This window comes from Cherax quadricarinatus, chromosome 84 (assembly GCF_038502225.1).
Source record: "Cherax quadricarinatus isolate ZL_2023a chromosome 84, ASM3850222v1, whole genome shotgun sequence".
In the NCBI taxonomy this organism is placed as follows: Eukaryota; Metazoa; Arthropoda; class Malacostraca; order Decapoda; family Parastacidae; genus Cherax; species Cherax quadricarinatus.
The window spans coordinates 2145232-2171217 of NC_091375.1; the positions used below are offsets into that span (position 1 = coordinate 2145232).

At 45.0% G+C, this 25986-nt stretch overlaps 1 protein-coding gene across 1 annotated transcript in view; it reads right to left on the reverse strand.

The window, feature by feature from the left end:
• Positions 1-590: 590 nt before the first annotated feature.
• LOC128704234 (uncharacterized) overlaps positions 591-25986 on the reverse strand; it is a gene marked incomplete at its 5' end in the record, with an annotated part of 36304 nt that continues 10908 nt past the window's right edge. The window contains 1 exon segment of the mRNA XM_070102938.1: positions 591-891. Coding sequence (XP_069959039.1) covers positions 723-891 — 169 coding nt within the window.

The following is a 25986-nucleotide window of genomic DNA, read 5'->3' on the forward strand; positions in this document are numbered from 1 at the left end:
GATAACATTTACTTTTACAATGCAATTTGTTGCAATTGCAATTGTTCTTCCCATTTTGTTATTTTTATCTCCATAGTCCCAGAAGTGCAGCTACATCATAATTATGTACCTTTGTCACCAAAGGTGGTCATCACTCCAGTCTATAAATTAACATTTGGTCTTAAAAACATTCACTGCTTTATAACAAAAATTTAAATGATAAAAACAGGTGCCACATACAGTATATTTTCAGTCGGTAAATGAAGCATTACTCCAGAAGCCTCAGCATCTCATCCGTCAGTTTCTAATTGCATTGGTTATTTTTATTCCAGGGCTTTATAGCTTCATTTATATTTCATCTTCAGCATAATTATCACAATACCCAATAAATGGGAGAATACCATTACTTCCATAAATATGTTCTTTAGCTTGTCAGCACTAGCACTAAATTCTAAGAGCAGCAGCTGTCTTCATCCAATGGCTACCCACAACTTTGTTTTAACAATACCATTAGTAAGTTTAAAAACCTCATTCTTCACCTTTTCATAAATTTTACCCACTGTTATGAAAAATCAAATCATATTCATAGTTTCTTCTTAAATAAAACTCAGTTTCTACAATAATTTATTAATCAATAGTACCTTGAGAATTTCATATAATAAATGTAATTCTTATATTGGGTTTGTCTTCATTATCTGATTAATGAGGTTTATTTACAGCCTACACTACAATCCTTCTAACCATCAAGTTGTCCGAATACGTTTAGCTTGAGACTGGCCAAGAGTGCTATGCCGCTGAAAGATGTATTTAATTTGCGATAAGTAAGTGATAAGGTCCGTAGCAAAGATGAGAGGTACGATGTCTGGCGCAACAGCACTACCCCAAGCATTCATCAATGTATTAACTTGATGCCTGAAAAGAAAAAGCTACAATTAAAACAATACAGTATAGCCATGACAAATGGAAAATTGATCAAAACAAAGATAATATGAATTTGTTGCATTTTTGACAGAACTTGCAGTCTTGGTTTATGCAGCAATAATAAAGCTAAAAAAGCAGTATACATTATTGTAATTACTCAATAAATAATTCTGAATATCATAAATTTATGTACTTTCAAAGAACGTTAATCTGAACTCCTTGGGGCTGAATAATAACAACATCTTATAGGAGTGAGGAAGAGCCAGTTGTGAGTGTGGGGGAAGTTCGTGAGGCAGTGGGTAGAATGAAAGGGTGTAAGGCAGCTGGGACCGATGGGATAAAGATAGAAATGTTAAAAGCAGGTGGGGATATAGTTTTGGAGTGGCTGGTGCTATTATTTAATAAGTGTATGGAAGAGGTTAAGGTACCTAGGTATTGGTAGAGATCATGCATAGTTCCTTTGTACAAAGGCAAAGGGAACAAAAGAGTGCACAAAAATTATTGGGGGAGAAGTCTGTCGAGTATACCTGGTAAAGTGTATGGTAGAGTTATTACCGAAAGAATTAAGAGTAAGATGGAGAATAGGATAGGAGATGAACCAGGAGGCTTTAGGAAAGGTAGGGGGTGTGTAGACCAAGTGTTTACAATGAAACATATAGGTGAACAGTATTTAGATAATGCTAAAGAGGGTTTTGTAGCATTTATGGATTTGGAAAAGGCATATGACAGGGTGGATAATTTGGCAAATGTTGCAGATGTATGGTATAGGAGGTAGGATACTGAAAGCAGTGAAGAGCTTTTACAAGGATAGTGAAGCTCAGGTTAGAATATGTAGGAAAGAGGGAGATTATATCCCAGTAAAAGTAGGCCTTGGACAAGGATGTGTGATGTCACTGCGGTTGTTCAATATATTTATAGGTGGGGTTGTAAGAGAAGTGAATGCGAGGGTCTTGGCAAGAGATGTGGAGTTAAAAGATAAAGAATCAAACACAAAGTGGGAGTTGTCACAGTTGCTTTTTGATGATGACACTGTGTTCTTGGGAGATTCTGAAGAGAAGTTGCAGAAGTTGGTGGATGAATTTGGTAGGGTGTGTAAAAAGAAAATTAAACGTGAATATAGGAAAGAGTAAGGTTATGAGGATAACAACAAGATTAGGTGATGAAAGATTGGATATCAGATTGGAGGGAGAGAGAGTATGGAGGAGGTGAATGTATTCAGATATTTGGGCGTGGACGTGTCAGCAGATGGATCTATGAAAGAGGAGGGGAATCATAGAACTGATGAGCGGTGCATTTAGGAGTCTGTGGAAACAAAGAACTTTGTCATTGGAAGCAAAGAGGGGAATGTGTGAGAGTATAGTTTTACCAACGCTCTTATATGGGTGTAAAGCATGGGTGATGAATCTTGCAGTGAAGAGAAGGTTGGCAGCTGTGGAGATGTCATGTCTGAGGGCAATGTGTGGTGTGAATATAACGCAGAGAATTTGTAGTTTGGAAATTAGGAGGAGGTGCGCTATTACTAAAAGAATTATCCAGAGGGCTGAGGAGGGGTTGTTGAGGTGGTTCAGACATGTAGAGAAAATGGAACGAAACAGAATGACTAAGAGGGTATCGATCTGTAGTGGAGGGAAGGCAGGGTAGGGGTCAGCCTAGGAAAGGTTGGAGGGAGGGGGTAAAGGAGGTTTTATGTGAAGAGGCTTGAACTTCCAGCAAGCATGCATGAGCATATTTGATAGGAGTAAATGGAGACACATGGTTTTTAATACTACTTGACATGCTGTTGGAGTGAGAGCAAAGTAACATTTATGAAGGGATTCAGAAAAACCGGCAGGCCGGACTCGAGTCCTGAGATGGGAAGTACAGTGTCTGCACTTTGGAGGAGTGTTAATGTTGCAGTTTTATATTATTATTATTATAATCAAGGGGGAAGCGCTAAACCCGGAGGATTATACAGCGCCTGGGGGGGGGATGTGGAAGGCATTCAGGCTTAATTCGGGGAACTGGAGCACAGATCCAATTCCCTAAATCAAGAGCCCCTCACCAACATCAAGGAACCTTCCTTGAGGGGTGCAGTTTTATAAACTGTAGTGTAAAACACCTCTCTGGCAAGAGAGTGATGGAGTGAATGATGATGAAAGGTTTTCTTTTTTGGGTCACCCTGCCTTGGTGGGAATCAGCGGACGTGTTAATAAAAAAACAAATCTTTCTTCTTTCAACGTACCAGCCGTATCCCACTGAGGTGGGGTGGCCCAAAAGAAAAAACTGAAGTTTCTCTTTTTAAATTTAGTAATATATACAGGAGAAGGGGTTACTAGCCCCTTGCTCCCGGCATTTTAGTCGCCTCTTACAACACGCATGGCTTAAGGAGGAAGAATTCTGTTCCACTTCCCCATGGAGGATAATAATAGTATAATCAGAGTGCGAAACCCAAAAGGGGAGGTCATACAGCTCTGAAGAATGGGATGTGCTAAAGAAGGAATACGTATATGGAAATCAGCCAATGTGTGTAAGAGTAAGGTTTAGTGAAGGGTTGTGCTAAAGGTAAAATATAATTGAAGTTGGGGCAATAAGCAAGTTTATGGATGGAAATAAATGGTATAAAATACCGACACAGTGGAAATATAAACACATATGCAGTTTAATGTGATCCTTTATTGACGACGTTTCGCCCGCACAGTGGGCTTTTTCATGTCACTTGTGACTTGAAAAAGCCCACTATGTGGGTGAAACGTTGCCAATAAAGCATCACATTAACCTGCACATGTGTTTATATTTCAAGCAAGTTTCTATTGAAAAATCGGAGCGAGTGTCAATGGGAATTACAATAAAAAAAAGCTCTAAACCTACAATGGTCATGCTGTGCAGCAGGGCAGGGAAGGGTGCAGGGTTATTGGGTAGCAAGAGGGAGAGGTATTATTATTAGGTCATGGGGTGCAGCAGGGCAGTGCAGGGGTAGAGAGTAGCAAGAGGTTGAGGTAGAAGAGTTGTGAGGAGTGCTAGAGGCATCATCAGAGTTTGTGCAGTAAATCAGTTTCTGTCAAAAAAAAGTCAATGAGAGAGTCTAAGTTAAAGGAGGGTCCATCAGCAAGAAGGGAAGGTAAAGTAAGGGTATCAGAGCGGCAACGACATTAGAGGTAAATTCTGCGTGCTCGTTGATAGAGTAGGCAGTCCAAAAGAATATGGCTAACAGAAACTGGAACCTGACAATTCTCAGAGAGTGGGAAGGGCACCTCTCCTTGAGATATACATGATTAAGACGAGTGCAGGCAATGCGAAGATGGGAGAGAGTAGTCTCCAAACCTTGAAACTGATGACAAGACGGCCAGAAACCTATACAGTGGACCCCCAGCTTACGATATTTCATTCCAGAATTATGTTCAGGTGCCATTGCTGAACGAATTTGTTCCCATAAGGAATATTGTGAATTAGGTTAGTCCATTTCAGACCCCCAAACACACACGTACAAACGGACTTACATAAATACACTCACATAATTGGGAGCTGATCATAAAGCGGGGGTCGACTGTACTTGGTTTAATAGAATGTAACTTATTATGTAGCAGGTCAGATCAGCATTGATGCCAATGGGTGCAAAGGTGGGTAGCCAATTACAGCAAAATAGTCTGTGGATGGAACACCTCTATATGAAACTTGGAGGTCATGTACTGCTGATCGCACAGCAGTGTCTGCCTATTCATTGCCCTGTTTGTCAACATGACCGGGGACCCAATAAAAAACAATACCTTTGTGCTTGCTACAGATACGGCGCAACCAAAGTTGGATACAAAGAACCAGAGGACGAGGTGTATCAAATTTTCTTATAACCTATAAAGCACTAAGGGAGTCTGAAACTACCACAAATGGTGACAGAGACATAGATGCAATACGGATAAGTGTTACAAGAATGGCATACAATTCAGCCGTAAAAATGCTAGCCGAGGATAATAAATGCTCTTCCAAGACGCTGTCCGGAAACTGCTGTGAATCTGACGCTGTCAGAAAAGTTGGAGCCATTGGCGTACACTGCGATGGCATGAGAATGAGATTGGTAGTGGTTAAGAAAAAGAGAGCAAGAAGCCACTGTAGGCAGTTGGGCTTTCGTGCATGGCAGTGGGAAAGAACAGACATGAACCGTCGGAACTTTCCAAGGGGGTAGGGAAAAGTGAGATGCTACACGAACACAGAAAGGTGGTAACTGAAGAGAAAACAAGAGTGAATGAAGGCGAAGAGAAACGAGACAGAGTAAACAGGGGCGACAGACAAATAAAGAAAGTCTGCTAACATCAGTGACTATCCTATATATGGAAGGATTGTGGAGGTCACAAGTGCGGACAAATTAACGAAGACAATGAGCATCACGATGATCAGCTAAGGAAGGAACATTCGCCTCTGCATAGGGGCTTGCAACAGGGGATGAAGGAAAGGCACCAAGGCATAAAGTTAGACCCTAATGATGATGAGTTGTAGGAGAAGCTGCAGAATAGACTTGGTTGCCATAATCCAGCTTGGATATGACTAGGGTGGAATGTAAATGGAGGAGAGTTCAGCGATCTGCTCCCCATGAACGACGCGCAAGAATTTTAAGGAGATTCAGCCGACCATGGCAAGCTCCCTTCAAAGAGGAAATGTGAGGCTTCCATTTCAACTGGCGATCGAAGAGAAGGCCAAGAAACTTGACCATATCACATTCTGGAATACGTGAGCTGTGTAAATACAATGGTATATCTGGGATAAGAGGACATCTAGTGAAGGTAATGAAATGGGTTTTTGTACTAGAAAATTTAAATCAATGAGAAGGGGCCCAATGGCAAACTTGGTCAATCACATCCTGAAGAAAGGCTGCTACCAATGATCCACAAAGTGACGACCAAATATGTGATGGAAGAACGGAAGGTAGGTCGTTTATAGCAAAGAGAAAAAGGGTAGTGCTAAGGACACAACCTTGTGGGACTCCCTTGGCCTGAACTAAGTCTGAGGAAAGTGAGGTGCTAACATGGACACGAAAATGTCTGTCAGATAAGAAAGCAGCAAGGAAGGTTGGTATATTACCGCAGAGGCCTTAAGGAGTGGGCTTGGGCTAAAATGTTATACTACCTCGAAAGTGGTGTCATATGCTTTCTCAAGATCAAAAAAGACTGCTAGGATGGAGTGTTTGTTAGCAAAGGCATTTCGCATATATGTAACTAAGTGGAGCAAGGTATCCAAAGTAGAGCGGCCCTTGCGAAAGCCATACTGGCAAGACTACTGTGAGTTCCCAAATACCATATCAAATGTCTATTCACCAATTATTCCATCACCTTACAGGCTACACTGGTCAGAGCAATGGGTCAATAGTGAGAGGTATCAAGCCCCGAGGTGCCTGGTTTGCGAAATGGTAGGACAATGGCAGATTTCCATTGCTGAAGGAGAACCCCTCATGTCCAAATAAGAGTGAAAAGACACAAAAAGAATGTAAGGGCTGTAGAATGCAGATGATGTAGCATACTGCTATGAATATCATCACACCCAGCTGCCGATGACTGGCATGCGGGAGGGAGTCCCAATTCACTCGTCTAAATTGCCAACGGGGGTTACAAGGCAGTCGGGAATACATAGTAGAAGAAAGAAGGATAGGAAAGTGATCACTGTCATACAAATCTGGGAGAACAGACCAAGCATAACCAAGTGCAACTGAGTAGGAGCAGATATGAAGATCAATGCAAGAGACTGAGGGCAAGAGTCAAAATGGGTGGGAGCATCCATATTTAAAACATGAAGAGGATGAGAAGTGAGAAGAGTCTCCAACTGATCACCATGAGTCACAGTGGGACCCTCCCCAAAGATGATGGTGAGCGTTAGTCACCTAACAAGATGGGCGGCGGCAGAGAAGAGATCGAGAATGCAATATCTGAGATACAGAATGCACAGCAGGGGGAAAGATATAGAGAGCAAACTGTATAGCATCTGTGCAAATAAATACGAGCTGCAGTATAATACAGCAGAGAACTTACGAAGACCAGTTGATATGGTATACCAATGTGCACAAGAAGTGCACTCTCATTAAATGATTCATCTGGAAAGGGATCAGAAGAATGCAACAGCACATAGCCCAAAATGAGACGAATAATGGCTGAATGAATTTTGGGCTCTTGTAACCCAACACATACTAGGAAAAACTGGGAGAGCAACACCTGGAGCTCTCTTCGATTACTCCTCAGGCCACGAATATTCCATTGTAAATAAGTCATTATTCACAAAGACAGGTATGCCAATAATAAGTGATATCAATGAGTTATTAGGGTCAGTGAAGTCAATGTGCGGAGGCAACGGAAAGCGTGTAAGCGAGGAGGAATCAGAATGCCATGAAGGAAAAGATTGCTACAAGGGTTGTGAAAAATCAGGAGTAGGAGGAGGACTGCCGGTGTCCATCGAGGGTTTCGTTTCCACAATGTAGTTGGAGATAGTGTCAAGTGTCTCAGCGGGTAAGGAAGATGTCGATACCATGACTTTAGACAGGTGAGGTAGAGCAAGTAGAGATCGGGGAGACTACGGAGGGAACCAAAGAGGTCTGAGAGGGAAGGGGAGTATGAATCTGAAGAGATGTGCCAGCGGGGACAGAAGAGTCCTGCGGTAGAACATGAGGGGAAGGAGACTGGAAAGTAACTGAGGAAGAAGTCTGGGGGGGAAAAGGAGAAGAGGGGACCACACAAGGGGGGAGTGAACCTCCACCTCTGTGTAAGAGTTAGAAATGGGGTGAGAACTAGGCACTGAAGCCAAAACGGAAAACTGCTGGGGAATGGTAAGCACTGGAGGAATGCGAAGAGACTTGGGCTTATGAAACAAATTCAGTTTTGCAGGTAATAGGCACGAAGATGGAGGCATGCGAGGCTTTGCAGACTGAGAAACCAGAAGGCGAGAACAACTAGAGATAGGAGTAGGAGTAGGTAGATCAGGTGTTTATATTGAAGCATATATGTGAACTGTATTTAGATAAAAGTAGGGAAGTTTTTATTGCATTTATGGATTTAGAAAAGGCATATGATAGAGTAGATAGGGGAGCAATGTGGCAGATGTTGCAAGTACAGTGGACCCCCGCATACCGTCGGCATCACATAACGTTTAATCCGCATACCGCTCGCTTTTATCGCAAAAATTTTGCCTCGCATACCGCTCAAAAACCCGCTCACCGCTCTTCGTCCGAGACGCGTCCAATGTGCGCCCTTAGCCAGCCTCACATGTGCCACCGGTGGCATTGTTGACCAGCCAGCCTCCGCGGTAACATCCAAGCATACAATCGGAACATTTCGTATTATTACAGTGTTTTTGGTGATTTTATCTGCAAAATAAGTGACCATGGGCCCCAAGAAAGCTTCTAGTGCCAACCCTACAGCAATAAGGGTGAGAATTACTATAGAGATGAAGAAAAAGATCATTGATAAGTATGAAAGTGGAGTGCGTGTCTCCGAGCTGGCCAGGTTGTATAATAAACCCCAATCAACCATCGCTACTATTGGTGGTACAGCTGCTGCTGCTGCTGTACCACCGTCAGCTGTTGCTGCTGCTGTAGCACCGTCAGCTGCTGCTGCTGTTGTACCACCGTCAGCTGCTGCTGCTGTAGTACGGTCTGCTGCTGCTGTAGTACCGTCTGCTGCTGCTGCTGTAGCACTCAGCTGCTGCTGCTGCTGTACCACCGTCAGCTGCTGCTGTAGTACCGTCTGCTGCTGCTGTAGCATCGTCTGCTGCTGCTGTAGCACTGTCAGCTGCTGCTGCTGCTGCTGTAGCATCGTCTGCTGCTGCTGTAGCACTGTCTGCTGCTGCTGTAGCACTGTCAGCTGCTGCTGCTGCTGTAGCACCATTGTTGGTGTGGCTTATTGAGAATACCAAGAAACAATTAACCCCAGAGGATTTGCCACCCAGGATAACCCAAAAAAGTCAGTGTCATCGAAGACTGTCTAACTTATTTCCATTGGGGTCCTTAATCTTGTCTCCCAGGATGCAACCCACACCAGTCGACTAACACCCAGGCGAACAGGGAAAAATGCCTGGAACTAGTGCTCATATTAGTGAATTTAAAGCCAGCAAAGGTTGGTTTGAGAGATTTAAGAATCGTAGTGGCATACACAGTGTGATAAGGCCTGTTCTGGAAGAAAATGCCAAACAGGACCTACAGTACTCAGGAGGAAAAGGCACTCCCAGGACACAGTGTCTCATCAGTCATTGCTGCATCTTCAATAAAGGTAAGTGTCATTTATTCTTCATTTAGTAGAGTAGTACATGCACAATATATATTGTGCATGTACTACTCTACTATTGTGCATGTATCCTTCTCTTTGTGTGTAGGAAAATGTATATTTCATGTGGTAAAAATTTTTTTTTCATACTTTTGGGTGTCTTGCACGGATTAATTTGATTTCCATTATTTCTCATGGGGAAAATTCATTCGCATACCGATCATTTCGCATAACAATGAGCCCTCTTGCACGGATTAAAGTCGCTATGCGGGGGTCCACTGTATATGAATTAGGTGGTAAGTTACTAAATGCTGTAAAGAGTTTTTATGAGGATAGTGAGGCTCAGGTTAGGGTGTGTAGAAGAGAGGGAGACTACTTCCTGGTAAGAGTAGGTCTTAGACAGGGATGTGTAATGTCACCATGGTTGTTTAATATATTTACAGATGGGGTTGTAAAAGAAGTAAATGCTAGGGTGTTCGGGAGAGGGGTGGGATTAAATATGGGGAATCAAATACAAAATGGGAAGTGACACAGTTACTTTTTGCTGATGATACTGTGCTTATGGGTGATTCTAAAGAAAAATTGCAGAGGTTAGTGGATGAATTTAGGAGTGTGTGTAAAGGTAGAAAGTTGAAAGTGAACATAGAAAAGAGTAAGGTGATGAGGGTGTCAAATGATTTAGATAAAGAAAAATTGGATATCAAATTGGGGAGGAGGAGTATGGAAGAAGTGAATGTTTTCAGATATTTGGGAGTTGACGTATCAGCGGTTGGATTTATGAAAGATGAGGTTAATCATAGAATTGATGAGGGAAAAAAGGTGGTGCGGTGAGGTATATGTGGAGATAAAGAAAGTTATCTATGGAGGCAAAGAAGGGAATGGATGAAAGTATAGTGGTACCAACACTCTTATATGGGTGTGAAGCTTGGGTTGTAAATGCTGCAGCGAGGAGGCGGTTGGAGGCAGTGGAGATGTCCTGTCTAAGGGCAATGTGTGGTGTAAATATTATGCAGAAAATTCGGAGTGCGGAAATTAGGAGAATTTGAGGAGTTAATAAAAGTATTAGGCAGAGGGCTGAAGAGGGGTTATTGAGGTGGTTTGGTCATTTAGAGAGAATGGATCAAAGTAGAATGACATGGAGAGCATATAAATCTGTAGGGAAAGGAAGGCGGGGTAGGGGTCTTCCTCGAAAGGGTTGGAGAGAGGGGGTAAAGGAGGTTTTGTGGGCTTGGACTTCCAGCAAGCTTGCGTGAGCGTGTTAGATAGGAGTGAATGGAGACAAATGGTATTTAGGACCTGACGAGCTGTTGGAGTGTGAGCAGGGTAATATTTAGTGAAGGGATTCAGGGAAACTGATTATTTTATATAGCCAGACTTGAGTCCTGGAAATAGGAAGTACAATGCCTGCACTTCAGAGGAGGGGTTTGGGATATTGGCAGTTTGGAGGGATATGTTGTGTATATATATATGTATATACTTCTAAACTGTTGTATTCTGAGCACCTCTGCAAAAACAGTGATTATGTGTGAGTGAGGTGAAAGTGTTGAATGATGATGAAAGTATTTTCTTTTTGTAAAAAAAAAAAAAAAAAAAAAAAAAAAAAAAAAAAAAAAAAAAAAAAAGGGGGGGGGGGGTCTCAGAGGGTAAAAAAAAAAAAAAAAAAAAAAATAATCAGAGATGGAGTGACTTCGGAAGAATCGACACCGGCATAGCCAGTAGGCAGGGGTACCACAAAGGTTGGAGGTCTCCTAGCTACTCACAAATAAGGAATATGAGGAAGATTCTCCTGAAGGCAGAGCCAAGAGACGGCCATAGCACAAGGCCTTTGCTTTCCTTAAGACCACATGTTTCTTGTTCATTATGATAGACCTGACAACGGCGAGAAAAAGTAGGATGAGGTTCACTGCAATTGAGACAAGTGGGGGAAAGACTGCAAGATGTATTGGCATGATCTGCCGCACCGCAGATAGTGCACTCGGCTGCAAATCTGCAGTATTTAGCAGGGTGTCCAAAGTGCCAGCAATTTCAACACTGTTGGGGAGTAAGGACCACTATACGGATCTCTAGGCAATGGCCTGCAATTTACACGAAGGACAGGAGTTCACGGCAGTTGAAGGTAAAGTGGGTGATGTTACTTTGAGAACAGGAAAGTCCTGAAGGGCTAATTGCTCCAAAAATCATCACCACAAGAGATAACCACTCTGTACAATGGTACATGGTAAAACCACTGTACCACTGCAAGAAATGAGAGTAGTGTGCTTATGAACTGTAATTGGAATGTTATCAATGAAAGTAATATGGGAAAGATCATTAGCTTGTTCTGCAGTCTGAACTGTAATGATGCACACACTGCTTTGAAAAGCATGAAAGAATATATTTTGATCGTGTCATAAAAGAGCTTTACAATACTATGGTCAGAAAGATAATCAGTTGGAGATGTCGGTTGTAGGGAAAAGAATTTAGCCGACTGCGTACTTGTAAACATGATGCGTAAAGGAAGTGGGTGTCACATAGGTCGTCTTTGGGTAGAATGAGTAGACATCAAAGAACCGTCGTCAGCACATGGTCTGGATTGTTTAGGAGTAGTACTGTGGTCGGCCCATCCCGAGGTAGGTGGGCGATTTGAAAACTGTCACACCACATTCGGGGAAATCCGGACGCATATTTAAAGGCATGCAAGAGGCAGAGGCACTAACAGAAATGGGCAGAGCCCCAGCACCTCGAGGTGATGAAGCGTCATGAGCAGAAGGTACAGAGGGTATGGGAAGTCTAGACAATGGTCCAATAAAGAAGCAGTGTCAGAACAGGATGTGGGAACAGAAAGGAGCCTGGGAGGAGGGAGGTTATCATGGAATAAAGACTCCATGATGGCAGTACTTCTTTCTTATTATTTTTTAACCTGTAAATGGTCCAAACGTACATATACATTCTTACTGCTACTGCCCCAAATGCATATAAATGTATTATTTTTCCTGCCTTCAAATATGGCACAACTCGGTGTGCACTGTATTTAAAAAATCTGGGACTACCTAGTACCTTGTGGGAGCACTCAGTTCAAATGAGCGCCAGCTATTGTAAACAGCATGGCAAACACCTGGGATTCACTGATTTTGTGTAGTATTAACTCTCCCATTTTAAGAGGAAAGTGATGTTGACCCCGAGTTTAGTGGCTTTGAGGTGGATGTGGCCATAAATGGTCGAGGAAATGTAAAAAAAAAAAAAAAAAAAAAAAAACTCGATAATAACCATGTGCAACACCCTTTCAGAATGTCTTTTAACCTATGCCCTAAGTAAAGAGAAACAATTCTGGAACGTAATACTTGTTCAGCAGGCTGGCTGACTGGCTGATTGGCCAGCTGCGTGGCTGGCCGGCTTCTGGTGGCCTGGCTCCGTTTATTTCTCTGTGTCTATGTCTATCTCTAACTCACAGGTACACATAAATACAAGTATACATAGTGTAAATTACTTAGGATAACCCAAAAAATCCAGACAAAGTTCTATACTCTGCTTGAAGATACGAGTAAATGTGATGATGCAGTCTTGTGGCTCTAAGACAGAGAGCTAGATGGATACACAGATAGGGAGCTTGACAGACAGACAAATAGACAGACATGTTTGTGTACAAGCAAAAACAAAGGAGGTCCAATGCTCAACAAATGTCACCTCTAATCTTATCTTCTCAAGTCTTATCACTACACCCTCACGTATGCTCATCAAATGTCAGCTCAAACTGTCAGGGTTGGACTTGTTTTTCATGCTTCAAGGGAACTTATTATTACATATTATTATTATCCTAATCCTCCTCCTCCTTCTCTTCCTTCTTCTTCCTCCTCCTCCTCCTCCTTCTCTTCCTTCTCCTCCTCCTCATTATTATTATATACTTCCACATATCCATAACACTGTTGGGACCTATAAATACTTTGTATTCCAAGACAATAGTCAATGGCCAAGGCAGGTGTAAATGTCCACCTGTCAGTGTGTTTGTGACAATTTGAGTACAGTTTCAGTACCTAATACTCGTGTCAGAACAAAGATTGGTTATGAAATGACAAGAACTAGTATAAATTGTAATTATCAGAACATAAAAATTATATACAATAATATGAAAAATACAAAAAAAAAAAAAAAAAAGGTATATCGGCAACACTTCTGCAAGCGCAGGACTTGATGTTGCTGTCACGAGAGCATCCAGTGCCAACTTCTCGGCCTCATATCTCTAAGTACTGACCCTATTTTTTTTTTATCCTATAATACTTAGAAAAATGTGCTCTTTATTTTCATTAAAAAAAATTATTTTTCAAAATATTTGGGGCACTAGGGTAGTGAACATTTGGACCGTTACAGGGTAAAAAAAAAAAAAAAAAGGAGGGACAGCAGAAGGACGGTCTCTAGAAGGCATGAAAGGGCCGTAAGTCCCCCCCCCTCATCTGAAAGGACCTCAAGCCCGCAAGTAGTGCAGATGCAGCGTGGAACCTGTGCCATACCCTACCATTCACGCCAGTAAACCAGTGCTCCGGGATAGCAACCTCACATCTACCGAGCCACTTTGGCAGACAAAAAGGAGGGTGGTCGGAAATCTGCCACAAAGCATACCTCCTTCGGCTGTTGCCTTCCAGAACCAACAGGCAGCCTCTGGAGGTACACCCGTCATCTGCAGGACACTCTGCCCATATCTCGGAAATCCAGGAAGGAAGCAGGGCGCCTCCAGACAATGCAGATTCCATGGCAAACTACAACACACCTGAGGAACCCCACGGAGTGGGATGAACCCTGGCACACTTCCCCCTACCTAGATTATTATTATTATTATAATCAAAAAGAAGCGCTAAGCCACAAGGGCTATACAGCGCTGCAGGGTAGGGAAGGAAGCAAGGGAATTGGATGGCAGGAGGGAGGGGGGATGATCAGCAGGTTACAGAAAACAGCGGGGCAGGGGATAGTACGGGGGTAGAGGGTAGCAAGAGATACAAGTAGAAAGGGCTGAAAGTATCAGAATTTGTGAAGTAAGTCAGTCGTTGTCAAAAAGTCAATAAGAGAGTCCGGATGAAAGGTGGGTCCATCAGCGAGAAGGGAAGGTAAAGAGAGAGCAGCGGGGCGAAGACGACGACAGAGGTAAATTCTGCGTGCTCGTTGATAAAGTGGGCAGTCCAACAGAATGTGGCTGACTGATAATGGAGCTTGGCAATTCTCACAGAGAGGAGCAAGACGCCTCTCCATGAGATATCCATGAGTAAGACGAGTATGGCCAATGCGAAGACGGGAGAGAGTAGTCTCCCAACCTCGACACTGGTGATAAGAAGACGGCCAGTAACCTATACTCGGTTTAATAGACTGAAGTTTGTTGCCGAGCATAGTAGACCAACGTTGTTGCCAACGGGTGTGAAGGTGGGAAGATATTACAGCAAAATAGTCCGTACATGGAATACCTCTATAAGAAACTGGTAGGTCATGTACTGCTGACCGCGCAGCAGTGTCTGCCTGTTCATTGCCCTGTACGTCAACATGACCAGGGACCCAACAAAAAACAATATCTTTATGCTTAGTAAAGATGCGGCGTAGCCAAAGTTGGATACGGAGGACTAAGGGGTGAGGTGTATCAAATTTTTGTATAGCCTGTAAAGCACTAAGGGAGTCTGAGACAACCACAAATGATGACACAGGCATAGATGCAATACGGATAAGTGCTGTAAGGATGGCATATAATTCAGCAGTAAAAATACTAGCTGAAGATAGTAAATGCCCTTGTACGACGCTGTCCGGAAACACTGCTGCGAATCCTACGCCGTCAGAAGACTTAGAGCCATCTGTGTACACAGCAATGGCATGAGAATGAGAGTGAAAGTGGTCAAGAAAAAGAGAGCGGGAAGCGACCGTAGACAGTTGGGCTTTCGAGCAAGGGAGGGAGAAAGAACAGACTCGAACAGCTGGGACCTCCCAGGGGGGTAGGGAAAAGTGAGATGCTACATGTACATAGAAAGGTGGTAGTTGAAGAGAAGACAAGAGCGAATGAAGGCGAAGAGAGAAGGGACGGAGTAAGCAGGGGCGGCGAACAAATAAAGAATGTCTACTAATATCAGTGACCATTCTATAAATGGAAGGATTGCGGAGATCATGAGAGCGTACATAGTAGCGCAGGCAATGGGCATCACGGCGATCGGATAAGGATGGAACGTTCGCTTCTGCATAGAGGCTTTCGACAGGGGAAGAGCAAAAAGCACCAAGGCATAAACGTAATCCTTGGTGATGAATGGGGTTAAGGCTAGAGAGAGTAGCAGGAGATGCCGCTGAATAGATCTGGTCACCATAATCAAGTTTCGATAAAATAAGGGTGGAATGTAGGTGAAGGAGGGTTCGAAGATCAGCACCCCACGAAAGATGAGCAAGGGTTTTAAGAAGGTTCAGCCGGCTGTGACAAGTTGCCTTCAGAGAGGTAATGTGAGGTTTCCAGGATAACCTACGATCAAAGAGGAGGCCCAGAAACTTGACTGTATCACGTTCAGGGATACGTGAGCCATAGAGGTACAAAGGATGATCAGAGATGACAGAGCGTCTAGTGAAAGTGATTTGGTGGGTTTTAGTGCTGGAAAATTTAAACCCATGTGTGGTGGCCCAATTGGAAACACGGTCGACTGCATGCTGGAGAGAAACTGTAAGGAGGTGACAGTCAGCGCCTGCACAGGCAATAGCGAAGTCATCAACATAGAGTGATGACCAAATATTTGATGGAAGACTAGAGGCCAAATCATTAACAGCAAGGAGAAAAAGTGTTGTGCTCAGAACACATCCCTGGGGGACACCTTCAGCTTGGACAAAGTCCGGGGAGAGCACATTATTAACCCGAACACGGAAATGCCTGTCAGTTAAAAAGTTCTTAAGGAAGGATGGTAGATTGCCTCGAAGGCCTAAGGAGTGGGCTTGGGCTAAAATATTATACCTCCAAGTTGTGTCATATGCCTTCTCAAGGTCAAAAAATATGGCAATAACTGAGTGGTTATTCGCAAAGGCATTACGAACATACGTATCCAAGCGCAGTAAGGGGTCTATGGTAGAACGTCCCTTACGAAAGCCATATTGACGAGTGGAGAGACTGTTGTGTGTCTCTAAATACCACACTAAACGTCTATTTACTAGACGTTCCATTACTTTGCAAACTGCACTGGTAAGAGCAATGGGACGATAGTGGGAGGTTTCATGTCCCGTAGTGCCTGGTTTGCGGAAAGGGAGAACAATGGCGGATTTCCACAGCTGTGGAAGAACTCCTTGTGACCAAATAAGATTGTAAAGGTGTAATAGGACTGCAAGGGCTGACTGATGTAAATGTTGTAGCATACGAATATGAATGTCGTCGGGCCCAGCTGCCGATGATCGACAAGCTGAGAGTGTTGCCTCCAGTTCTTGAAGTGTAAAAGGCACATTATACTGTTCTTCTCTGAGAGAAGAAAAGTCCAAGGGTGCTAACTCTCTGGCAGACTTTGAGGAAAGAAATGAGGGGCATAGATGGAGTCCCTGAGAAATACGGACCAGATGATTGCCAATTTCATTGGCAACATCTAGTGGGTTTGCTATATCAACACCGGCAACCCGCAGAACAGGAGCCGGGTCAGGAGAATATTTACCACTCAGTTTTCGTACTTTTTTCCAGACTGCACTCATATTATTATTATTATAATCAAAAAGAAGCGCTAAGCCACAAGGGCTATACAGCGCTGCAGGGTAGGGAAGGAAGCAAGGGAATTAGATGGCAGAAGGGAGGGGGGATGATCAGCAGGTTACAGAAAACAGCGGGGCAGGGGATAGTACGGGGGTAGAGGGTAGCAAGAGATACAAGTAGAAAGGGCCGAAAGTATCAGAATTTGTGAAGTAAGTCAGTCATTGTCAAAAAGTCAATGAGAGAGTCCGGATGAAAGGTGGGTCCATCAGCGAGAAGGGAAGGTAAAGAGAGAGCAGCGGGGCGAAGACGACGACAGAGGTAAATTCTGCGTGCTCGTTGATAAAGTGGGCAGTCCAACAGAATGTGGCTGACTGATAATGGAGCTTGGCAATTCTCACAGAGAGGAGCAAGACGCCTCTCCATGAGATATCCATGAGTAAGACGAGTATGGCCAATGCGAAGACGGGAGAGAGTAGTCTCCCAACCTCGACACTGGTGATAAGAAGACGGCCAGTAACCTATACTCGGTTTAATAGACTGAAGTTTGTTGCCGAGCATAGTAGACCAACGTTGTTGCCAACGGGTGTGAAGGTGGGAAGATATTACAGCAAAATAGTCCGTACATGGAATACCTCTATAAGAAACTGGTAGGTCATGTACTGCTGACCGCGCAGCAGTGTCTGCCTGTTCATTGCCCTGTACGTCAACATGACCAGGGACCCAACAAAAAACAATATCTTTATGCTTAGTAAAGATGCGGCGTAGCCAAAGTTGGATACGGAGGACTAAGGGGTGAGGTGTATCAAATTTTTGTATAGCCTGTAAAGCACTAAGGGAGTCTGAGACAACCACAAATGATGACACAGGCATAGATGCAATACGGATAAGTGCTGTAAGGATGGCATATAATTCAGCAGTAAAAATACTAGCTGAAGATAGTAAATGCCCTTGTACGACGCTGTCCGGAAACACTGCTGCGAATCCTACGCCGTCAGAAGACTTAGAGCCATCTGTGTACACAGCAATGGCATGAGAATGAGAGTGAAAGTGGTCAAGAAAAAGAGAGCGGGAAGCGACCGTAGACAGTTGGGCTTTCGAGCAAGGGAGGGAGAAAGAACAGACTCGAACAGCTGGAACTTCCCAGGGGGGTAGGGAAAAGTGAGATGCTACATGTACATAGAAAGGTGGTAGTTGAAGAGAAGACAAGAGCGAATGAAGGCGAAGAGAGAAGGGACGGAGTAAGCAGGGGCGGCGAACAAATAAAGAATGTCTACTAATATCAGTGACCATTCTATAAATGGAAGGATTGCGGAGATCATGAGAGCGTACATAGTAGCGCAGGCAATGGGCATCACGGCGATCGGATAAGGATGGAACGTTCGCTTCTGCATAGAGGCTTTCGACAGGGGAAGAGCGAAAAGCACCAAGGCATAAACGTAATCCTTGGTGATGAATGGGGTTAAGGCTAGAGAGAGTAGCAGGAGATGCCGCTGAATAGATCTGGTCACCATAATCAAGTTTCGATAAAATAAGGGTGGAATGTAGGTGAAGGAGGGTTCGACGATCAGCTCCCCACGAAAGATGAGCAAGGGTTTTAAGAAGGTTCAGCCGGCTGTGACAAGTTGCCTTCAGAGAGGTAATGTGAGGTTTCCAGGAGAACCTACGATCAAAGAGGAGGCCCAGAAACTTGACTGTATCACGTTCAGGGATACGTGAGCCATAGAGGTACAAAGGATGATCAGAGATGACAGAGCGTCTAGTGAAAGTGATTTGGTGGGTTTTAGTGCTGGAAAATTTAAACCCATGTGTGGTGGCCCAATTGGAAACACGGTCGACTGCATGCTGGAGAGAAACTGTAAGGAGGTGACAGTCAGCGCCTGCACAGGCAATAGCGAAGTCATCAACATAGAGTGATGACCAAATATTTGATGGAAGACTAGAGGCCAAATCATTAATAGCAAGGAGAAAAAGTGTTGTGCTCAGAACACATCCCTGGGGGACACCTTCAGCTTGGACAAAGTCCGGGGAGAGCACATTATTAACCCGAACACGGAAATGCCTGTCAGTTAAAAAGTTCTTAAGGAAGGATGGTAGATTGCCTCGAAGGCCTAAGGAGTGGACTTGGGCTAAAATATTATACCTCCAAGTTGTGTCATATGCCTTCTCAAGGTCAAAAAATATGGCAATAACTGAGTGGTTATTCGCAAAGGCATTACGAACATACGTATCCAAGCGCAGTAAGGGGTCTATGGTAGAACGTCCCTTACGAAAGCCATATTGACGAGTGGAGAGACTGTTGTGTGTCTCTAAATACCACACTAAACGTCTATTTACTAGACGTTCCATTACTTTGCAAACTGCACTGGTAAGAGCAATGGGACGATAGTGGGAGGTTTCATGTCCCGTAGTGCCTGGTTTGCGGAAAGGGAGAACAATGGCGGATTTCCACAGCTGTGGAAGAACTCCTTGTGACCAAATAAGATTGTAAAGGCGTAATAGGACTGCAAGGGCTGACTGATGTAAATGTTGTAGCATACGAATATGAATGTCGTCGGGCCCAGCTGCCGATGATCGACAAGCTGAGAGTGTTGCCTCCAGTTCTTGAAGTGTAAAAGGCACATTATACTGTTCTTCTCTGAGAGAAGAAAAGTCCAAGGGTGCTAACTCTCTGGCAGACTTTGAGGAAAGAAATGAGGGGCATAGATGGAGTCCCTGAGAAATACGGACCAGATGATTGCCAATTTCATTGGCAACATCTAGTGGGTTTGCTATATCAACACCGGCAACTCGCAGAACAGGAGCCGGGTCAGGAGAATATTTACCACTCAGTTTTCGTACTTTTTTCCAGACTGCACTCATAGAGGAAGCAGAGGTGATGGTGGAGACATAATCTCGCCAGCAAGTGCGTTTAGCATCACGGATGACACGGCGAGCGATCGCACGCTTCTGTTTAAAATCAAGGAGTCGCTCTGTGGTTCTATTGTACCGGTACCTGCCCCATGCAGCGCGTTTCAAACGTACTGCACGAGCACAAGCAGGAGACCACCAAGGCACGCATTTCTGAGAATGCCTGCCCGAAGTTTGGGGTATAGAATGAGAAGCTGCGGTGAAAACGGAGGACGAGAAGAGGTGTAAAAGCTCATCGATGGAGGACGAAGAAGGAACCTCTTTAAAAACAGTCAGGTGTGAGTAAAGGTTCCAATTTGCCCGATTAAATTGCCAGCGTGGGGTGCGAAGAGGTGGCGAATATGAAGGGGAAGAAAGAATGATTGGGAAATGATCACTGTCATGTAAGTCCGGGAGAACAGACCAAGTAAAGTCTAATGCGGCGGAGGAAGAGCAAACTGAGAGATCGATGCAAGAGAGAGTATGAGTCCGAGGATCAAAATGGGTGTGAGTACCTGTATTTAAAACATGGAGGGGGTGGGTGGCAAGAAAAGCCTCTAACTGAATTCCACGGGAATCACAGTGAGACCCTCCCCAGAGGAAATGGTGGGCATTAAAATCACCAAGTAACAGAATCGGTGGCGGTAATGACGAAACAAGGAAGGCAAAATCCGGAATAGATAATGCCCGAGAAGGAGAGAGATATAAAGAACAGAGCGTATACCACCTATGTAAGTGGATACGGGCTGCTGTGTAATGCAGCGAAGTATGAATAAATAGTTGATGGTACGGAATATCAGTGCGGAGAAGAAGGGCACTTTCATTAAAGGTCCAATCAGGAAAAGGATCTGAAGAATACAACAAATTATAGCCTGAGATGTGAGAAATAACAGCAGAGTGTAATTTTGGTTCCTGTAAGCAAACACCAACAGGGGCAAACTGGGAGAGTAACATCTGAAGCTCACCCCGATTACCCCTGAGGCCGCGTATATTCCACTGTAAAAAGGCCATGATTGGCAATGATAAAGATACTTGAAATCCGCAGGTAAGGGTTCCTACGGACTAGAAGGGTTAGAAAAGTCCACATGCGGAGGCAGTGGAAAATGTTCAAGCAGCGAAGGAACGGTGCGCTGTGAAGAAAGGAGTTGCGCAGATGGAGCAGAGGAGAGAGAAAGAGCGGAAGGTGGATCAGTGTCCATTGATGGTTTGGTCTCTGCAATATATTCAGAGATTGCTTCAAGTGTTTCGGAATTCAGAGATGTCGTATGGGAGACAATATTGGGAATGGTAGGGGGAGGATGAGTAAAGATTGGAACTGTATTGGACTGTACCAAGGTAGGGGGGGGCGAAAGGGTGGAGGGAACTGGAGAAGCGTGGCAGGGGACAGAAGAGACAGGAACCTGGGAGGTGGCAGAAGAGGAAGAAACTTGGGAGGGAACAGGGGAGGAAGGTACATTACGAGGAGGAGGGTGAACCTCTGCACTTGTAACCGAGCCAGTGAGAGGGGAAGAACTAGGGACAGAGACAGGGAGGGTAAAATGAGGAGGTGGAAGATGGGTAGGAGGTGTTACCGGACCTTTTTTTGACTTTTGAGAAGTAGAGGGACGATTGGGAAGAGGTGTCGTACGAGGTCTCGTCGATACTGAGGCTTGTAAGAGAGAACTCGAAGAAGCGAGATTAGACTGAGGCGTTGAAGTAGGGACGTCTGAGCCGAGGACAGCAAAAGGATTAGATACAGGAGTGATTATGGGAGAGGTAACCACAGAGGTGGGTGTAGAAGATGGGATACCAGAAGTGGGGGGACGTTTTGAAACACGGGAATAAGAAACACGTGGGAGTCTCCCTTGGAGGCGGAGATGAGAAACTGCCATGGCATAAGGGAGACCTTCTGTCTCTTTGAGGTAACGGATTTCCCGCTCGTTTAAATAGACCTGACAACGGCGAGAGTACGAAGGGTGAGCCTCATGACAGTTAAGGCAAGAGGGAGATCGATTGCAAGACGTATTAGAATGGTCATCGGCACCACAGACTGGGCATTCGGCGATAGATCTGCAATATTTCGCTGGATGGCCAAATCGCCAGCAATTTCTACACTGTTGTGGTGTAGGGATCACCTTTCGAACTTGTAACCGATGTCCTGCTATATAAACGGAGGATGGGAGTTCTCGGCTGTCAAAAGTTAAACGAGCCACATTGCTAGGGTATCGTCTCCGCCCACGGGCAGGAAGAACGTAAGTGTCTACCTTGAGGATTGGGAGATCTTGGAGTTCCAGCTGTTCGAGAATGTCGGTGCCACATGTCTGGAAATTTTGTTGAACTATGGTATGGGGCAGAATAACGGTACCACTACAAGAATTGAGGGAATGATGTTTTTCAAGGGTGACAGGAACAGTATCTATATGGGAAAGACGAGAGAGCTCACGAGCCTGGGTAGCATTCTGTACGGTAATGATGCGCGTACCGCTCTTAAGAGCATGAAAAGAAATATCTTTACCAACATGGCGTAGGAGTGCCTTGCCAATACTATGGTCAGAAAGATAGGCAGTAGAGGAAGTTGGTCGTAAAGTGAAGAATTTAGTCCACTGTTCAGTCTGAAACTGAGCGTGGAAAGGTAGTGAAGGACGTGTCAATCGTTTCTGAGAAGAACGAGAAGGTGAAGGTGGAGAAGTATCATCAGCAGGTAATTGTCGTTGACGTTTAGGCGTGGGACCAGAGTTGGTCCGACGTGGAACGGGTCGGCGATTTGAAAATTGCCGCACCGTAGAGGGAGAGGCCGGAAGCATAGTCAGAGGAGAGCGAAGGTCTGATAAATCGAAGGAGTCAGTCGAGGCCTCAGTACCTGAAGCGGGTGAGGAAACAGCACCGGCAATAGGTACAGAGGCATGAGGAATGTCTGAAGAGTGGTCCAAAGACGAGGCGGGGTCAGAACGGGGTGCGGTATCAAGAAGGGGCCCGGGGGTACTAGGTTCATGGACTAGGGCTGCCATGGTTAGGTTACTTCTTTCTTTTTGTTTTTAAGAAAAAAAAAGAAAGAAGAAAAGAAAATAAAAACAAAAAAAAGAAAAAAAAAGGGGGGACCGGGGAGGGATAGTTCCTAGGAGGAATGAAAGGGCCAGAAATCTCCCTCCGCGCCCAAGAGGACTCGACACCGCTAGTAGCGCAGATGCAGCATGGAACCCGTGCCATACCCTACCCTTCATGCCAGTAAACCAGCAATCTGGGATAGCAACCTCACATCTGCCGAGCTACCTCGGTGGACAAAAGAGAGGGCGGCCGGATATCCGCCACAAAGCATACCTCCTTCAGCCACCACCCCCGGAATCCGAAAGGTGGCTTCCAGAGATACACCCGTCGCCCAAAAGACACCCAAAGCTACTCCGGGATACCGGAGAGGGATCGGGACATCCCTAGGCAATCCAGATTCCACGGCAAACTACGCCACCGCCAAGAAACCTCAACGGAATGGGATGGACCCCGGTGTCCTTTCCCCTACCTAGGAACTAGCGCGCCTGTGGGAGAAATCACGAAGGCTAAAAAGAGGAAGGGCAAAAGGGAGGGGTGAGGAGGAGGAGGAGGAATGGAAAAGGGGAGGATGGGGAGGATGGGATAGGGGAGGGGAGAATGGGGGGTAATTAGGTTCGGTCTGAGGAAGAAGACCGACAGGGCTAATTCCTCAGACCAAGAGCCTCTTCACCACGCCAAGGAGCCCCCCTTGAAGAGGACTGCACTCATAGAGGAAGCAGAGGTGATGGTGGAGACATAATCTCGCCAGCAAGTGCGTTTAGCGTCACGGATGACACGGCGAGCGATCGCACGCTTCTGTTTAAAATCAAGGAGTCGCTCTGTGGTTCTATTGTACCGGTACCTGCCCCATGCAGCGCGTTTCAAACGTACTGCACGAGCACAAGCAGGAGACCACCAAGGCACGCATTTCTGAGAATGCCTGCCCGAAGTTTGGGGTATAGAATGAGAAGCTGCGGTGAAAACGGAGGACGAGAAGAGGTGTAAAAGCTCATCGATGGAGGACGAAGAAGGAACCTCTTTAAAAACAGTCAGGTGTGAGTAAAGGTTCCAATTTGCCCGATTAAATTGCCAGCGTGGGGTGCGAAGAGGTGGCGAATATGAAGGGGAAGTAAGAATGATTGGGAAATGATCACTGTCATGTAAGTCCGGGAGAACAGACCAAGTAAAGTCTAATGCGGCGGAGGAAGAGCAAACTGAGAGATCGATGCAAGAGAGAGTATGAGTCCGAGGATCAAAATGGGTGTGAGTACCTGTATTTAAAACATGGAGGGGGTGGGTGGCAAGAAAAGCCTCTAACTGAATTCCACGGGAATCACAGTGAGACCCTCCCCAGAGGAAATGGTGGGCATTAAAATCACCAAGTAACAGAATCGGTGGCGGTAATGACGAAACAAGGAAGGCAAAATCCGGAATAGATAATGCCCGAGAAGGAGAGAGATATAAAGAACAGAGCGTATACCACCTATGTAAGTGGATACGGGCTGCTGTGTAATGCAGCGAAGTATGAACAAATAGCTGATGGTACGGAATATCAGTGCGGAGAAGAAGGGCACTTTCATTAAAGGTCCCATCAGGAAAAGGATCTGAAGAATACAATAAATTATAGCCTGAGATGTGAGAAATAACAGCAGAGTGTAATTTTGGTTCCTGTAAGCAAACACCAACAGGGGCAAACTGGGAGAGTAACATCTGAAGCTCACCCCGATTACCCCTGAGGCCGCGTATATTCCACTGTAAAAAGGCCATGATTGGCAATGATAAAGATACTTGAAATCCGCAGGTAAGGGTTCCTACGGACTAGAAGGGTTAGAAAAGTCCACATGCGGAGGCAGTGGAAAATGTTCAAGCAGCGAAGGAACGGTGCGCTGTGAAGAAAGGAGTTGCGCAGATGGAGCAGAGGAGAGAGGAAGAGCGGAAGGTGGATCAGTGTCCATTGATGGTTTGGTCTCTGCAATATATTCAGAGATTGCTTCAAGTGTTTCGGAATTCAGAGATGTCGTATGGGAGACAATATTGGGAATGGTAGGGGGAGGATGAGTAAAGATTGGAACTGTATTGGACTGTACCAAGGTAGGGGGGGGCGAAAGGGTGGAGGGAACTGGAGAAGCGTGGCAGGGGACAGAAGAGACAGGAACCTGGGAGGTGGCAGAAGAGGAAGAAACTTGGGAGGGAACAGGGGAGGAAGGTACATTACGAGGAGGAGGGTGAACCTCTGCACTTGTAACTGAGCCAGTGAGAGGGGAAGAACTAGGGACAGAGACAGGGAGGGTAAAATGAGGAGGTGGAAGATGGGTAGGAGGTGTTACCGGACCTTTTTTTGACTTTTGAGAAGTAGAGGGACGATTGGGAAGAGGTGTCGTACGAGGTCTCGTCGATACTGAGGCTTGTAAGAGAGAACTCGAAGAAGCGAGATTAGACTGAGGCGTTGAAGTAGGGACGTCTGAGCCGAGGACAGCAAAAGGATTAGATACAGGAGTGATTATGGGAGAGGTAACCACAGAGGTGGGTGTAGAAGATGGGATACCAGAAGTGGGGGGACGTTTTGAAACACGGGAATAAGAAACACGTGGGAGTCTCCCTTGGAGGCGGAGATGAGAAACTGCCATGGCATAAGGGAGACCTTCTGTCTCTTTGAGGTAACGGATTTCCCGCTCGTTTAAATAGACCTGACAACGGCGAGAGTACGAAGGGTGAGCCTCATGACAGTTAAGGCAAGAGGGAGATCGATTGCAAGACGTATTAGAATGGTCATCGGCACCACAGACTGGGCATTCGGCGATAGATCTGCAATATTTCGCTGGATGGCCAAATCGCCAGCAATTTCTACACTGTTGTGGTGTAGGGATCACCTTTCGAACTTGTAACCGATGTCCTGCTATATAAACGGAGGATGGGAGTTCTCGGCTGTCAAAAGTTAAACGAGCCACATTGCTAGGGTATCGTCTCCGCCCACGGGCAGGAAGAACGTAAGTGTCTACCTTGATGATTGGGAGATCTTGGAGTTCCAGCTGTTCTAGAATGTCGGTGCCACATGTCTGGAAATTTTGTTGAACTATGGTATGGGGCAGAATAACGGTACCACTACAAGAATTGAGGGAATGATGTTTTTCAAGGGTGACAGGAACAGTATCTATATGGGTAAGACGAGAGAGCTCACGAGCCTGGGTAGCATTCTGTACGGTAATGATGCGCGTACCGCTCTTAAGAGCATGAAAAGAAATATCTTTACCAACATGGCGTAGGAGTGCCTTGCCAATACTATGGTCAGAAAGATAGGCAGTAGAGGAAGTTGGTCGTAAAGTGAAGAATTTAGTC